General features: G+C 43.6%; 1 protein-coding gene across 3 annotated transcripts in view; it reads left to right on the top strand.

Moving 5' to 3' along the window:
- Positions 1–13,580, top strand: part of Map3k1 (mitogen-activated protein kinase kinase kinase 1) — a 58,751-nt gene extending 45,171 nt beyond the window's left edge. For all 3 annotated transcript variants that reach the window (XM_029543896.1, XM_021208444.2, XM_029543897.1), the window contains exons 10-20: positions 1,633–1,911; positions 3,624–3,745; positions 4,608–4,699; positions 4,921–5,110; positions 5,358–6,618; positions 6,946–7,098; positions 7,862–8,024; positions 9,559–9,690; positions 10,540–10,682; positions 11,321–11,452; positions 12,849–13,580. In XM_029543896.1, the coding sequence (XP_029399756.1) occupies positions 1,633–1,911; positions 3,624–3,745; positions 4,608–4,699; positions 4,921–5,110; positions 5,358–6,618; positions 6,946–7,098; positions 7,862–8,024; positions 9,559–9,690; positions 10,540–10,682; positions 11,321–11,452; positions 12,849–12,998 (2,817 nt within the window). In that variant the 3' untranslated portion in view covers positions 12,999–13,580. The remainder of the gene's footprint in view (positions 1–1,632; positions 1,912–3,623; positions 3,746–4,607; positions 4,700–4,920; positions 5,111–5,357; positions 6,619–6,945; positions 7,099–7,861; positions 8,025–9,558; positions 9,691–10,539; positions 10,683–11,320; positions 11,453–12,848) is intronic.
- The last annotated feature ends 3,947 nt before the right edge of the window (positions 13,581–17,527 follow it).

The raw sequence follows: 17,527 nt of genomic DNA, 5'->3' as shown, positions 1-17,527 counted from the left end.
ACACAGACATTAACCCTGCCTGGTGCCGATGGCTGTGGCCACACAGACATTAACTGTTACATCATTGCCCGTTGTTAGTTTAAACAGAGCATTCTTTCATCTCACCTTTCTCTTCTGGTCCCACCTGCTCCACCTTTTCCTGCAGGCCAGAAATCACATAAATTTCTGTGGCTTTTAACTTAAGAAAAATATTCTGACTTGAAGTCTCCACACCAGTGATATTCCTGATTTTCTCACTTTGTTATAAAACCTTTGCTTCCTTCTCTATAAAGTATTTTAATCATGTATAAATATGGAGCTCTTTATAGTTTTTTCTTTTTTTCTCTCTCTCAGTTTTAGTGTTTTAAGATTTGTTTTATATATGTGAGTACACTGTCGATGTCTTCAGACGTACCAGAAGAGGGCATTGGATCCCATTACAGATGGTTGTGAGCCACCATGTGGTTGCTGGGAATTGAACTCGGGACCCCTGGAAGAGTAGCTCTTAACTGCTGAGTCATCTCTCCAGCCCAGGTTTTAGTGTTTTTAAGCATAAAGCAAAGTATGAAAATGAAGCTGCCTAGTTATTAGAACTTACTTGAAGCTATTCAGTGTTAATTCGCATGCTTACCAATCAGACTTGATTATACAGGTATGTCGTGCTCTAAGTGTTGAAGTAACTAGCATTTCAAATTAAGTGCTATTATGCTTTAGTTATTTTTATTGTTTTGTGACCAAATACCTGGAAGAAATAACCATAGAGGGAAGAATTTGTTTCAGCTTACAACTGAAGGGATGCAGCTAACTGTGGTGGGGGGTGGGGGGACGGCATGACAGGAAGAGCTGGAGTCACACTGCATCCACAGACAGGAAGCAGAGGGAGAAGAGCTCCTTTCTCCTCATTCAGCCCATGAGCTGGTGCTTAGCACATTTACACTAGGTCCCCCGCCTCAATTAATATAATCTGGAAAGGCCTCAATAGACATTCCCAGAAGTTTCTAAGTCCCATGAATTTGGCAGTCAGGGAGCTAGGGTGTGGCCCCCATTTCTCCCTGGATGCTGTTTGACTTGAGGGGAGCAAACGGGGCAGAGGCAGAGAGCAGAGTTTGGACGGCTGTGAGTATGGACGGAATGACCTCCAGAGTCTGCTGCTACTTGGGAGGCTGAGACAGGAGGATTGCTTGAGTCCAGGAGTTCTAGGCTAGAGTGCGCTATACTGATCAGATGTCCACACTAAGTTCTGATGTTTACACTAAGTGTTTGCCTTCTAAGTACGGGAGTCTGAGTTTAATGTCCAGCATGCTATAGAAACTGAGTGTGTTGATGTACTTGCAATCCAGCTCAGTGGCCAGCCAGCCTAGCCTAGTTACCCTGATAGAAGAGCCCATCTCCAAAGAGAAAGCAAGAGGGAAGTGGACCCCTCCGGAGAACAACTCCTGAGGCTGACCCGCCCTCCACACATACACATGTGCATCCATGTGCCCACACAGGGAGGTGTATATAATTCCTCATTAGAAAAACATCGACAATTACAAGTATCTGTCAGATATAGTAAAGACTTGAGAGGTGGCCATGTTTTCTTTAACCATCAGAAACTTGTTAATATAGTGTGGGTTCACTTATTTCTCATCCCGTTGTGTTTGCTCGATTCAGGTGTTCGGAATGGAACTCGTTGGCTGCTTATTCTCTAGAAACTGGAACGTGAGGGAGATGGCCCTTCGGCGTCTTTCCCACGATGTTAGTGGGGCCCTGTTGTTGGCAAACGGGGAGAGCACTGGAAACTCTGGAGGCAGCAGTGGGGGCAGCTTAAGTGGGGGAGCGGCCAGCGGGTCCTCCCAGTCCAGCATCTCAGGGGATGTGGTGGAGGCGTGCTGCAGCGTCCTGTCTATAGTCTGCGCTGACCCTGTCTACAAAGTGTACGTTGCTGCTTTAGTAAGTACTTTATTCCATAACCATATTTTATTTATGAGTTTTCTTTCTTTGATCTTTTGTAGATATCAGTTATAAAGGACAATAAATCTTCTTTACCTTAACTTTAGAAAAATCCAAAATTTTCTATCCCATAGTCCTAACAAATTGCAGTATTCCGTTTTGTCTGTCCATATAATTTTACTAATTTTGATGTACTCATGATTTCTTATGCACTGATTACTTTTCTACCATCTGGTAGTAATGTCTTGCTGTTCATATATTTTCTTGAATGAATGCATCACATATGGCCAAATTAAAACTTCTTGATGGCTTGTATGGTAATGCTAAGCCATTAATCCAGCACTTGAAAAGAGAAAGGTGAGGATCAGAGTTAAGTTGATCATCTTGTGAGAAAAGTCAGAGGCTTTCTTAAAGAAAGTGGCCCCCATGATGTCTCAGTTCCTTCCTGTCAGTGATAAAATACCCCAGCAAAAGAAACTTAAGGAGAAAAGGAAGGTTTATTCTGGGTCACAATTCCAAAATATAGTCCACTGCATAAATTCCTGGAAGCTGGCCACATTGCATCCTGTCAAGAAGCAGGGAACGACAAGTGTGTCCACACTAATACATGGCTCTATGTCTTCTACTTACATAACCAAATCCTGGCCACAGTTGAAATGCTTACCACAAAGGTTAGCAAAATCAAGACAGTCCCAACATGGGCGCAGAGGCCCATGCCATGTGTAATCCCAGAGTCTGTCAAATTGACAGTTGGTACTAACGGTCGCACATGCAGTAGATGTAGACTGTCTCCGTTTACTGCTACGACTTGTTTTCCAGGAGCAGGGTAGTGTGATGGAAAGGTGACTCACAGGCTAAGTTGACCTTTGCCATTCAGAGATCCCATTTTGGAGCCTTGTTTCTCAATCTCAGCACTGTGGTGCTCGGGCAGACCTGGGGCAGGGACACCAAAGCTGCTGTCACTGTAGGATGTTAAGCACCACGGTTTCTAAGCACTAGACGGCTAGCAGTGTTAAACCCTCATTGCTCTCCGTCATGAGAGGGAAAACATGAAGCATGTCTTCAGGCACTGCCAATGACCCCTGGAGCTCAAAGTCATCCTCAGCTCAGAATCCCTGCCTTAGGAGTAATTCTTAAAAATACATTAGACAGACAGACAGACAGATGGGAAGGAAAGAAGAAAAAGAGGAAGAGGGATGGGGTGCACGTGTGGAAATCAGAGGACCACTTGCAAAAACCATGTAGTTCCGTCTGTGTGTGTTCTGGAGGTCAAACCCAAGTCTTGTCACATTTAGTGACAAGTGCCAATGGTCGCTGAACCGTCTTACTGGCATGATTTCTTACCTAATCTGTTTAAGCTACCTCTTGCAATCTTTTTTTCTAACTCACAGTTTAACAGTTGAGTCTAGCGAGTCTCCCTTTTAAGAAGCATGAATGGCCACGAGTACAAGTTTAGATCAGAATTCAGTGACCTCAAAAACCCTCACCCAGAACACTAACTGTGCCGGTTGAACTGGGCAGAGCCAAGGAAGTCTGGCCGTAGGGATGTCAGAGGTTCCAACTCTGGTTTAAGTCACTCACTGCTGCTTTGGTTTGGACGGCCCCAGTTATCCATTCCTGTTATTGTTTTCCCAGCTTGGCTCAGCCTAGGACATTTTCTTTGATGTATTACAAATGTGGTTAAACTGACCTTCAGGTTTTTTTCTCCCCAGAAAACATTGAGAGCCATGCTGGTATACACTCCTTGCCACAGTCTGGCAGAAAGAATCAAACTTCAGAGACTCCTCCGGCCAGTTGTAGACACCATCCTCGTCAAGTGTGCAGATGCCAACAGGTAAGGCTTCAATTCAAAACACCTCACGCTCAGTCCTTGATACATCCGCGTTTAGCGAGTCTTTGGATTTTACTTTGTAATATGAAATCTGAAATGAAAACATAGGACTTCAAGCTTGTAAGGGCTAAGGAAAGAAACCCCAATGGCAAGTAACAGCCAGGCTAGCAAACTGCGTGGACCTGTACATCTAAAGTACCGTGATTGAAGCATTCGTAATGTAACGGCCCAGTGACAAGAACACTAGCTGGCATATGGAACCACCAGGAGTAAACGTATACCTGCCTCCGCCTCGCAGGGACCAGAAAGGGCCTCTTTCAGTACTTTTAACTTAATGGAAGTTTACTGTGATGGGAGGTTTTAACTGGTTTTCAAGTTCCGCATCTTCACACAGTAGTCTTCAAATCTGAGAGAAATGCAGAGTGGTGGCTGTGAATGTGAGTGGAGGCCATAACGCTTAGATCCGTGGACAGAAAAACTCGCTTTCATTTAGAAAGCCCTGGGAGATAGGGTCGAGCAGTTACTTTCTCCATCCAGCTCGGTTCAGTCGGCAGAGCGGCTCAGTCTCCTCGCTTGCTTCTGCGGCTGCCCTGTTCACCTTCTCGTGCCTATCCTGCCTTTCTGAGTTATAAGTTAATCTTGTAGAGAGTTTGTAAATGCGCAGGAACATCTTGTTTTTCAATCCGAGAATGGTTTAGATGGCATTATTACGTAGCCCATTTTCTGGAACTCTGGGTTGCTTCCCCTGGGTAGTTGCTTGAACAGTTGAGAACATAAGAAATACTGTCATTTCATGACGCCTGCAGCTCATCAGCGAGTTGTTGACCCCGTACCTGGGACTAACGTTGTTTTCATTTCTTTGTAGCCGCACGAGTCAGCTGTCCATATCTACAGTGCTGGAACTCTGCAAGGGCCAAGCAGGAGAGCTGGCGGTTGGGAGAGAAATACTTAAAGCTGGTAATAACTTCTACTTTAAAATAATGAGCACAGTTTATTGTTGTCTTGACCTAGTATGTTTCATAAGACTGTCATTGAAGTAATTTTATAAATTGGTTCAACCAGCTGTGTTAAAAGTAGGAATGAACCTAAGAGAAGCCCTTGAGACTAATACAATGAGCCTTCCCATTGCTTCCTCGTTTACAAGGCCACTGTCCCACCATTGATTTCTCCTTCTGTAGGATCCATCGGGGTTGGCGGTGTCGATTACGTCTTAAGTTGTATCCTTGGAAGCCAAGCTGAATCAAATAACTGGCAAGAGCTGCTGGGCCGCCTCTGTCTTATAGACAGGCTGCTGTTGGAATTTCCTGCTGAATTCTATCCTCATATTGTCAGCACTGACGTCTCACAAGCCGAGCCTGTTGAAATCAGGTAATTCTTCGTGTGGGAATCAGAACCTGTCTCTTCCTTCTTGCTCGCGGTAGGCTAATACCTTAATATTTGAGTAGCATAGAAGCCTGAAGCCTGGGCTACTTAAACATTTACAAATTCTTCATACCAGAATGGCTTTTGTGTACAAGGGCAGGCTATACATTGCCTTTGTAAAACCGTGCGTTATTTTTCTGTTCATTTGAGCTGTTCCCATCGCTGAAGGTGTTCTGCTTTGGTTTTCCTTCAGGTATAAGAAGCTGCTGACCCTCTTAACCTTTGCCTTGCAATCCATTGACAACTCCCACTCGATGGTCGGCAAACTCTCTCGGAGGATATATCTGAGCTCTGCCAGGATGGTGACCGCAGTGCCCGCCGTGTTTTCCAAGCTGGTAACCATGCTGAGTGCTTCTGGCTCCACCCACTTCACCAGGATGCGCCGGCGTCTGATGGCCATCGCGGATGAGGTAGAAATTGCCGAGGTCATCCAGCTGGGTGTGGAAGACACTGTGGATGGGCAGCAGGACAGCTTACAGGCACTGGCCCCTGCCAGCCATCCAGAGAACAGCTCCCTTGAGCACACAGTCCATGTAGAGAAAACTGGGAAAGGATTGAGCGCTACGAGACTGAGTGCCAGCTCAGAGGACATTTCTGACAGACTGGCCGGCGTCTCTGTAGCACTTCCCAGTACAACAGAACAACCAAAGCCAACGGTCCAAACAAAAGGCAGGCCCCACAGTCAGTGTTTGAACTCCTCTCCTTTGTCTCATGCTCAGTTAATGTTCCCAGCAATACCAGCCCCTTGTTCTTCTGCCCCATCTGTCCCAGCTGGCTCTGTAACAGATATTTCTAAGCACAAACCCCAGGCGTTTGTTCCCTGCAAAATTCCTTCCGCATCTCCTCAAACACAGCGCAAGTTTTCTCTACAGTTCCAGAGGAACGGCTCTGAAAACCGAGACTCAAATAAACTGTCCCCAGTCTTTACTCAGTCAAGACCCCCACCCTCCAGTAACATACACAGGCCAAAGCCATCCCGACCCGTCCCGGGCACTACAAGCAAACTAGGGGACGCCACAAAAAGTAGCATGACACTTGATCTGAGCAGTGCTTCCAGGTGTGACGACAGCTTTGGTGGTGGCGGCAACAAAGGCAATGCCGTCATACCCAGTGATGAGACAGTGTTCACGCCAGTGGAGGACAAGTGCAGGTTAGATGTCAACACCGAGCTCAACTCCAGCATCGAGGACCTTCTTGAAGCATCCATGCCTTCAAGTGACACGACAGTCACTTTCAAGTCCGAAGTCGCCGTCCTGTCTCCGGAAAAGGCCGAAAATGACGATACCTACAAAGACGATGTCAATCATAATCAAAAGTGCAAAGAAAAGATGGAAGCTGAAGAGGAGGAGGCTTTAGCGATTGCCATGGCGATGTCCGCGTCTCAGGATGCCCTCCCCATAGTCCCTCAGCTGCAGGTTGAAAATGGAGAAGATATCATCATCATCCAGCAGGACGTGAGTATGAAATCTTCACGACCCTGGGAAAACTCACGTTAAAGTCTACTAGGAATGGTGCTTTCCAGATGGGACGGATGTGAGCGGGGTTTGTGCATAATTAAGTATGTGGCAATGATTTCGAGTCTCTGCCGTAGCAGCACTCAGTCTATCTAAGATACTTCTGGCCGGTTCTAAAATGATTGTCTCTCGATAACTGGTTGTTAACAGTGTCCATTCAGAGGTCAAATTCATGTGTGGCATGGGAATTACAACAGTATTTTCTCAGTCTTATCTCACACAATCTTGTTCTTTTAACAGTAAAATGATTCTTTGTTTAATATTCAGACACCAGAAACTCTTCCGGGACATACCAAAGCGAAGCAACCTTACAGAGAAGACGCCGAGTGGCTGAAAGGTCAGCAGATAGGCCTCGGAGCATTCTCCTCCTGTTACCAAGCGCAAGACGTGGGAACTGGGACTTTAATGGCTGTGAAACAGGTTGGTACTGGGAGCACGGGGTGGGATTGTTCAAACTATGAAATGACACGTGCACCGCTGTGAACTCAAGGGATGAAATGCCGGTATCCTAGGGCTTCAGGGTTAGAAGTGTGGGTTTGGTGTGGTTTCGGGAGCATCACGTGGCTCAAGCTGGCCTGGAGCTTGGGACCCTCTTGCCTCTACTTTCCTAGTGGTAGAATTACAGGGTTTTGCCACCACACTTGACAGTTTGGAAAGGCTTCAGACTCAAAGTAGATGTTGCCAGAAGCGGCACAAACATGAACTCGTTTTAAAAGTTGAAGCTGGTCACTGTAAGATCCAGTGTGAAGACGGTCAGAGAGCTGGCTGGCCATTCCTGCCCCCTCCACAAGTGCTGGCTGCCGACTTCCCACAGTCTGCACTTTCCCCTTCTCTACTGATCTTACATACTCACCAGGGTGCAGAAGTAATGACTTCCCAGAGCTGCTTGTTCCTTTGCCGTTGGCTTTTCTCATTCTTTACTGTTCTGTAGTCACAGTCTTGGCTAGAGCACGCTCCCCTGACGCCATTTTTCTGATCTACAGCTCACTAAGCTTGTGTAGAGTTATCTGATTTGTCTTCCCTGTTGAGTTGCTGTTTTTATAAAGCACACTGCATCTAGGAGGGTAAACGCCATTTGCTGCCAACGTGGGAGATAGTTTGGATTTGTTCATTTTACATCAGATCGGTTTGAAAACTTAGAACAGTAAAACTCAAAACCCTGTTAACGTGTTTGTGAAAACAGGTGACTTACGTCAGAAACACCTCCTCCGAGCAGGAGGAGGTGGTGGAAGCGTTAAGGGAAGAGATCAGGATGATGGGCCACCTCAACCATCCAAACATCATCAGGATGCTGGGAGCCACGTGTGAGAAGAGCAACTACAACCTCTTCATTGAGTGGATGGCAGGTATGTGCACTTTGAAGAGGGCTGCATGCTCACAGTCTCCTGCTTACACACATGTGACTGAGTGCTTCATTTGTGAATACTTTTTAAGTCTCTAAAATCAAACCACTCCTAATGTACAGCTATCCACAAAAAATATTGTATTTTAAATCTAGTAAATATTAAAATTTTTCATCTTGCTCTTTTGTTTTGGTGTACCTGGAATCGAGCCCAGACCTGGTGCATGCTAGGCAAGTAGTCGGGCTCTCAGCTATGGTCCCCAGCTCAGCAACCCTTCTTAAGAGTGATTTTTATGAGCCAGGCGTGGTGATGCATATCTTTAATCCCAGCACTTGGGAGGCAGAGGCAGGCAAATTTCTGAGTGCGAGGCCAGCCTGGTCTATGGAGTAAGTTCCAGGACAGCCAGGACTACACAGAGAAACCCTGTCTCCAAAACAAAACAAAACAAAGAGTGATTCTGGGCTGGTGAGATGGCTCAGTGGGTAAGAGCACCCGACTGCTCTTCCGAAGGTCTGGAGTTCAAATCCCAGCAACCACATGGTGGCTCACAACCATNGCAGAGGCAGGTGGATTTCTGAGTTCGAGGCCAGCCTGGTCTACAAAGTGAGTTCTAGGACAGCCAGGGCTATACAGAGAAACCCTGTCTCGAAAAACCTTAAAAAAAAAAAAAAGATCTGATGCCCTTTTCTGGAGTGTCTGAAGACAGCTACAGTGTACTTACATATAATAAATAAATAAATCTAAAAAAAAAAAGAGTGATTTTATGGCTTGGCTTAGAAGAATCTCCCCCCCCCCCCAAAAAAAAAAATCTGGCTTGTTTAAATTCTGTATTTCTCTTCAATAGTCATCACTAATTGTATAGATTATGTTTTTGTAAGAAGTGTTTCTAACAATATAAAATAAAGTTACTAAGCAGGACATGGGCCTGCAGGCAGTGTACTCAAGAGGCCAAGGCAGAAGGGTAGTTGGTCCAAGTCCAGCCTGAGCCATAATAGGTGAGAATCTGTCTCAAATAAACAAGCAAACCTAAATAAATTAATGTAAAGTTTGAAAACTTTACTAAAGTTGAAACAGTACTGGGACACAAAGTTAAACCTCATCCTCTTGAACATAGACTGAATTCACTTCTATAATACATGTAACAGTGACTCCAGCTATGACTCCTAGGTTATTCAGCCAATTATTAAGTGCTTATATGATTTAAGAGTGCATCTCTAGTTCATGTTCATGTGTGCTTACTAGTGTGAATGTGTGCCCGTGTGCATGCAGATGTCAGAGGTCTGAGACGGTATGTACCTCAGTCACTCTCCACCTTTGTTGAGATACGGTCTCTCTGACCCTGAAGCTCATCAGTTGGGCTAAGATGGCGGGCCCATGCTGAGGCTACAGTGGTAACTAATTTACAGTTTTGATAGAGGAAACCAGTTGGAATTCTGACGTGGGCTATGAGTGTACCATTTCATATGAGCTCATATTGTCGGCCTGAGAAGCTAGAGCGTGATGTGAGGCCGGGCTCACAGTTCTGCCTGTCTTCCAGGAGGATCTGTGGCTCATCTCCTGAGTAAATATGGAGCTTTCAAGGAGTCAGTCGTCATTAACTACACTGAGCAGTTACTCCGTGGCCTTTCCTATCTCCATGAGAACCAGATCATTCACAGAGACGTCAAAGGTAAGGATCCTAACCATTGTCTAGTGATAGCAAGAAAACAAATGTCATTTTAAACTTGACCCTTGGTGGTTTCTAACACAGGTTTTTAAGTCTAAGATTAAATAACCCTATGATTATTAGAGCTAAAAGGACTCTACCATCTTCATTAGCACAGCGTTTTCCATACCACAAGGCCGTGACTTGGCGGGACGTGTAAGACTGAGGCCTCCTCGTCCCCCATCTTGGTTTACAGTGTATCCTCAGAAAAAGCATGTTCTTGGTTTTTCTTAGATAATTGGTGTACCATAAACTTAAGAAAATCCTGCCAGATCTTGCAGCCTAGATTTTTATTCATTAAAGGCAACTTGGATTTTCTTTTGTGAATATCTTGAGTATTTAACAATGTTTTGAAGTGCTGTTGTGATACAAACTTTAATTAAACTGTGATTATGAAATAAGCATATATTTTTGAATTGGCCTATATTAGTATCAGTCAACAAGCCTTGGCCTTAAAATGTCAGCGAACCAAAATTTGAAGTCTGGATAGACTTAGCTGAAATCATCATTTTCAGGGTTTTGATCCGGGCTTTACAGGTCTCTAAGCTTAGTCCTTTACCTCCATGGGCCTTAGGACTTTACTCTTCAGACTTTCCTTCTGAGGCTTTAGGCTAGATCCACACTAGAGACACTAGTGTGCCCTTGCACCACACTAGAGACACTAGTGTGCCCTTGCACAGATGGAACAGGAGAAGGCTGCTTTCTGGGAGGCAGTGGCTGTACATACGTTGTCATTAGCAGAGCTTCATGGGACTCTGAGCACGTTCCTTATTGGATCTAACATGCAGGGTCATTTGCTGTCTCTGTTGACAGGTGCCAACCTGCTCATTGACAGCACTGGTCAGAGGCTGAGAATTGCAGACTTTGGAGCTGCCGCCAGGTTGGCATCAAAAGGAACCGGTGCAGGAGAGTTCCAGGGACAGCTACTGGGGACAATTGCATTCATGGCGCCTGAGGTGAGAAGTGGCTTTGAGTGTAATGAAGGACAGTATTGTGGGGTCCGTACAGCAGCATTTTGCCTGGCTGTTTCACAGTAGGATCCAGTATGCACTTAGTATTGGAAACTCATGACCTTATAGACTAGTTTTTAACAGTACCCCCATTTCAGACCCTTATTCCCAACCCTCCCATTTCTGTCTTTTAACAAAATTATAAAAGACAAGTTTTTATAGATTTGCTTAAAGGCTACTTGAACAAAAATTTAACACAGAATTGTGGGGTTAGTTTGTTAGTGCACGTGGTAGAAATATTCAGGAGTTACCTCTTCCTTCCCGAAGGGAGGTAAGCCACAGAGCTATCTGTCTGTCAGCATCTTAGCACAAGATGTGCTTCTGAATGTGGCCTGACCTGAGCTCGTAGCCCTTCGTGTTCAGTGTAGTGAGGATTTGCTCTCATGCCCCATTATTTAAGAATCCTGGAATGTATATCTTTGTGCCACATGGACATTAAGCTGGTTAATGAGATTTCAAGCCATCTATGTAATTGTTGCTTGTATCACTGTTTTCTCTGAACTTATACATTAAAAAACAAAAACAAAAAAACCAGACCTCTTTTCAGTAAGTTACATTTCCAAATTAACTCTGCTTTCTTTTAGGTACTAAGAGGTCAACAGTATGGTAGGAGTTGTGACGTATGGAGTGTTGGCTGCGCCATTATAGAAATGGCTTGTGCAAAACCACCTTGGAATGCAGAAAAACACTCCAATCATCTTGCGTTGATATTTAAGGTGATTAAGATACGACAACTACTTTTTAATAGTAAAATTAGCAGAAGTCAAATTCTCATGTGTTGTCCCTACCAGTCTTTGTCTATCTTTATGTTATATGTATGGATGTTTGGCCTGCATGTTTGTCTCTGCACCACATGCATGTCTGGTGTGTGCAGAAGCCAGAAGAGGGGGTCAGATTCCCTGGAACCAGAGTGATTATAAAAAAAAGATACTTATTTTTGTATATGAAGTGTGTGCATGCATCCATGACACATGGAGATAAGACAGCCTAAGATGTCAGTTCTCACTCTCCATCTTGTTTGTGAGATGTTTTGTTGATCGCTGCACGGCAATGCACTGCTCCAGGACAATGAACTTCTACTCTAGGGCATTTTCCTGCATCTGATCCCTCTGTGGAATACGGACATGCATCCTCAGACCTGGCTTTTTACATGGGGTCTGGGACCCCAACTCAGGCCCACCATCAGGCTTCCACTGCATGCGGTCTCAGCCACTGTGCCAACTCCCTAGTTTGTTTCGTTTGGGGGAGAGGGGAGACAGTCTCTCTATAGTCCTGGCTGGCCTTAAACACAGAGACCTGCCTATGTCTGCCTCCTGAATGCTGGGATCAGCGGTGTGCCCCAGGCCCAGCTCCACGCCCCACATTTTCAGTGGGCTTCTTTTGACTTCTCTGTGTTCCTTATAAGGAATTTATTCTGTGTGGTCAAACTCAGGACCAGGCATTGCACCGTGGATAAAATACTTAAAGCCTGAACTGTGATTAACAGAAATGTTTGGCTTTTTTTTTTTTTCCTCCCTGTAAAGGAAAAACAAAAACAGTGACTGGTTACACTTGAGAAGGTGAAAAAGGGTGTCACTTTTGCCTTATGGTGTGTAAGATGTGACTGCATCCACTCAGTGTCTATAGAGAGTCAGGGATCACAGGGGTGTGTGCATCCACCCAGTGTCTCTAGATCAGAGATTTTTAGGATTTCTTTTCCTTCTATCAATTTGCATTTTTTAATAACCATTCATGAATTTGCTAAGAAGAGGGAAAGGGAAAGTTTTACTATGATGAGTAAGTAGGTAGATTTAAATGATTTAGATTCTATCCTTTACCTGTTTATGGCATAATAGCTCGCATCTGGCTTGGTGGCACACAACTGTAATTGAAGTACTCCTGAAGTGGAGGCAGAGAGATCCAAGCCTGTCCTGAGTCTTAAAGAAAGAAAAAAAAAAAAGTAAAAATTAGTAGTTTACATTGTTTGCTGCTGTGAATTAAGATCTGTCCAACATTGGAGAAAAACTCACTGCACCACATGCCATGTAGGTGACTGGGAGGCTATGAGGGTCACGCCTGTGTCGCGCGCGAAGCCACCGTGGAAACTTAGGGCTCTGGTTTGCTCTCCTGCAGATTGCTAGTGCAATGACTGCGCCGTCCATCCCGTCACATCTGTCCCCGGGTCTGCGCGACGTGGCACTGCGCTGCTTAGAACTTCAGCCTCAGGACCGGCCTCCGTCCAGAGAGCTGCTGAAGCATCCGGTCTTCCGTACCACGTGGTAGTTAATTGCTCAAGATCAGCTCTAATGGAGACAGGATGTGCAACATGGAGAGAGAAAAAGAGAACTCTGTGGGCGACCACGCCGATAACCCGCCGGCTCTCATGCCACTGAACAGCTAGAAACAAGGCCAGCGGGGAACCGTACCTAAGCATGTGATTGACAAATCATGACCTGTACCTAAGCTCGATATGCAGACATCTACAGTTCGTGCAGGAACTGCACACCGTGCCTTTCACAGAACTGGCTCTGGGGGACCAGGAAGGCAATGGAGTTTGCATGACTAAAAAACAGAAGCATAAATTTATTTTTGGAGCACTTTTTCAGCAATATTAGCAGCTGAGGGCTCAGGATCTATTTTAATGTGTCACTTCTTCCATTTCATCTAGTGGTCACACCAGGGGCTCTGCAATTCCATTTGGTTTTTTTTGGGGGGGGGAGGGGGGGTTGTCACTGGCTGTAAAAAAAAAAGAAAATCAGCGCCTGGCTCTTTCGGGTCAGAGTGTGTATGCGAAGCAGTGAATACATGCCTTTTTAAAGTTCATAACTTCTTTATGACCCACAGTTGACCCCCTTTTTTTTCCTTTTTTTTGCTGTTTTATTCTTTTCGTTTTTTTTTTTTTTTTTTTTTTTTTCTGGAAAATATGGTTCTGTATTTTCACTTCATCTTCGTTTGTGTTGAATATTCAGGGAAAGGTGATCTCTTCTAATCAGAAAAAAAGAAATAGAAGTGGGTGTGAAGTAGTTTATTAAGTCTGTGTCTATCGAAAGAGCTCCGTTTTCTTCTCTCGGCATACAGTAAAGTACTGGCTACATGGAGTCAGTCTCTGCCCTCACTGTGCGGGCTAAGCAGAGACTCACCTAGGAGTCGGCTGTTCTCAGATGCAGCTCACAAGGCAGGCAAGATTGTCTGAAGGTTGGGTGAATTCTTTCATAGTATTTTGCTAGCCTATAGGAAGTTCACACCATTTAAATCTCCTCTCTGTAACGATCGATCCGTCACTCATCCCCACTGATTATAATGTAACTACTGTTTTCCTTCTGCCCTGCACGATGTTTTTATACGAGACTGAGCTGATAAACTCACTCACCTACCAATCGGTAACATTTTTTTTAAACAAATACTAAATTTGCTCTGCATTTAGGAAATGCTCAGAAAGAAAAGTGAAGTTGAGTTTCATTTACACACGAATCCCTGGCATTTGCACAACTATTTGTCTTAGCCTCAAGTTGAATTCAGATGCATGGAATCACGAAGGAAAACGGTAGCCCTTTGTATGTGTGTTTTTTAAATCAAGTACTGGTTAGCTATTAAATGTAATTTTGAGATGTTAAGTTTTAACTCTTCAGAAGCCAGTGTGAAATAGAATTGGTTATTCTCAAAGACTCAGGATAAACTAAATAAGCTATATATATATATATGTAGTACATTTGGAATGTACGACACAAATTGGAAGTAAAATAAGTTCCAAGATAAGTTTACAGGGATATATTGCAAATAATTTTCAAAGGCAGTTTTATGTGAATGTGCTTCTTAGTGAAATTTTACATTCCTTTGTTTTGGAAGATTGGCAATATTTGAAGAGTTAAAAATAATACAGAAATGTGAAGTTTGGTAATGCTAAATGTATTGTACTTGACTTTTTTCTTTTTATTTTTACTTTTTGACTACTTAGAATTTTTACAATTCTAATAAGATTGTTTCCAAGTCTCTCATGTGCGAGCTTTAAAGGACGCACTCTTGCCATTTACCGTACTGGAAGATCATTTGGTCAGATTAGCACTGTGTCTGACAGCGATGTAAACTGTAGAAACTGAGGGACCTCAGCTAATCAGTATTACTGTGTAGATCAACATGCCCACCACATTTCAAACTCAGACTGTCCCCAGATACCAAGATCCACTGTGTTTGAGTTTGTTTGCAGTTCCCTCAGCTTGCTGGTAATTGTGGTGTTTTGTTTTCGATGCAAATGTGATGTAATATTCTTATTTTCTTTGGATCAAAGCTGGACTGAAAATTGTACTGTGTAATTATTTTTGTGTTTTTAATGTTATTTGGTACTCGAGTTGTAAATAACGTCTACTGCTGTTTATTCCAGTTTCTACTACCTCAGGTGTCCTATAGATTTTTCTTCTACCAAAGTTCACTCTCAGAATGAAATTCTACGTGCTGTGTGACTATGACTCCTAAGACTTCCAGGGCTTAAGGGCTAACTCCTATTAGCACCTTACTATGTAAGCAAATGCTACAAAAAACAAAAAAAAAAACAAAAAACAAAAAAAAAAACAAAAAAAAATAACAAAAAAACAACTCTGGGTTAAGAAAATTTGGCTTAAATGTATCCTTTGTTATTTTAAATATATCAAGATATTTTAATTAAAATTTTTACCCCTTTGAACCAATTTTATAGTATTTGTACCTATTTTGGTGTTTTGTCTTTATAGTAAATAAAAGTTTTTGAACAAAAGTTAACTGGTATTTTGGCTTTTTTTTTTTTTTAATGTAATCTCACACTAATAGAAAGGTTCTGAAAGCATTGTAAGTCATTTCTGCCTTTCACCCTGGTGACACCTCAGCTGCCTGCTCACACCCTTTATACACAGAGGTTATAGGGGAGACCCTCAGTCTGACAGTGGTGCTTCCTCATCGGGCTGGGAACATGCAGGTGGGTCAGAATGCTCCGGGCAGTGCCGTGCTATTGGCACATGATGGTAGAAGGGATGTGCACCGCCCGTTTGTTCCTGTGCTGCCAAGATGAGGAGCCCCGGATAGCCAGCAGACCACATAAATCTCATCCATCATCCGGTTTAGCTGTGTGCTCTTAGCTTTGCATGAGATATTATCCTCATAGTTACCAAATGATAATTTTTTTCCTCAACATGTGTCGACTGGTACTTTGCTATTAGGAAGTTCACACCATTTAAATCTTCCTCTCTAACAATCCATCACTCATCCCCACTGATTATAATGTAACTACTGTTTACTGCTAAATTAATTGGATACCATGTGATGTTTGATACGTTCATACACTTAACTTTTAAATGCTATTGTCCGTCAGAGAAGTCCATGCTCTTTGGGAAAAATGGCTGCTCCAAGGACCACGCAAGACAGATACACAAGATGGAGCTAAATATATGACATATTCAAAGAATTAACAGTGGCTTGCTGTGCCACTGTGTGACAGGCAGGCCATTTATCATATAATATCATTTATTTGCTGAAGTCACAGATCAGTGATGGAATGTCAGTTTCTGAGGGTTAGCATCTATCCTGATTCCTGTACTAGTCAAGGTTCTGTATAACAGCCAATAGAGTGAATATGTATTACAAAGGGTGTTTAGTAGATTGGCTTACCTTTACAATACTAGGTGATCAACAAGAGCTGTCCGCATTCCAGAGGCTGAGTCAATGAAAAACTGCTCAGCCCAAGAGGCTGGACACCTCAGCAGCGCCGTCTGGCGCTGAAGGTCTGGAAGATATCTGGGAAGATGTGTACCTTTTAACTGTGTAGGGAGGCTGAAGAATCTGGACTCTGCTAGCACCAACTCAGGTCACCAGCAAAACGGGAAGAAGGCAAGCAAGCAAATGACAGTTGTTCCTCTGGTCCTTACATCTGGCTTGCCACTCGAGGAAGGACGCGTCCCAGTTAGTGCTTCCAGGAAATAACCTTATGCACCTACTCAGAGGCATGTCTCTTAGTTGATTGCACATCCAGTCAAGTTACAACCAAGACGGCCTACCACAGCAAGGAACTCTTATTCTTTGATCGCTTCATTCATTCAGATCCACCTTGGCTATTTGTCTTGTGTAGACATTAGAGCAACCATTTTTCCCAAACAGTACTGATTTCCTTTGATGGACAATAGCGTTTGAAAAAGTTAAGTGTATGCATGTATCAGATATCACATGGCATCCCACTAATGTGGACTGTTATTAGGTTACATATTGAAAAATAACTGTAAGCAGATATTCCCAGCATTCCAGAGGCAGAAGCAGGCAGCTCTCTGTGAGTATAAGGCCAGCCCAGACTATGATGTGAGTTCTAGGACACCCAGAGCTATGTCTCAGAAAACAAAAATAAATAAAAACATTCAACCCCAAAGAAAGAAAAAAAAAAAAAAGGAATTAAAAAGAGTAAAGGGACTAGAGAGATGGCTCAGAGGTTACGAGCAATGTCTGCCTTTCCAGAGGTCCTGAGTTCAATCCCCAACAACCACATGGTGGCTCTATAATGATTTATAACGTGATCTGATGTGATCTGGCCTGCAGGTATACATGCAGGTGAAGCACTCATATACATAAATAAATCCTAAAAAGAAGAGACAAATGGGAAACAAGTGTCAAACCTGAATCTACTGTCCAGTGACTGTGGTAAGTTTGAATACACATCCATATAAAAAGGGAAACTTAGAGGCAGAGTCTGCACATTAAGATAGGCTAATGGCTGCTGGAGCTCACTGTTCTCAGGCTCTTCTGTTAAGATGGGCTAATGGGGGCTGGGGCTCACTGTTCTCAGGCTCTTCTGTTAAGAT

The sequence above is a fragment of the Mus pahari genome, chromosome 11 (assembly GCF_900095145.1).
Source record: "Mus pahari chromosome 11, PAHARI_EIJ_v1.1, whole genome shotgun sequence".
NCBI classification, from domain to species: domain Eukaryota; kingdom Metazoa; phylum Chordata; class Mammalia; order Rodentia; family Muridae; genus Mus; species Mus pahari.
This window is presented reverse-complemented; position numbering and strand designations above follow the sequence as displayed.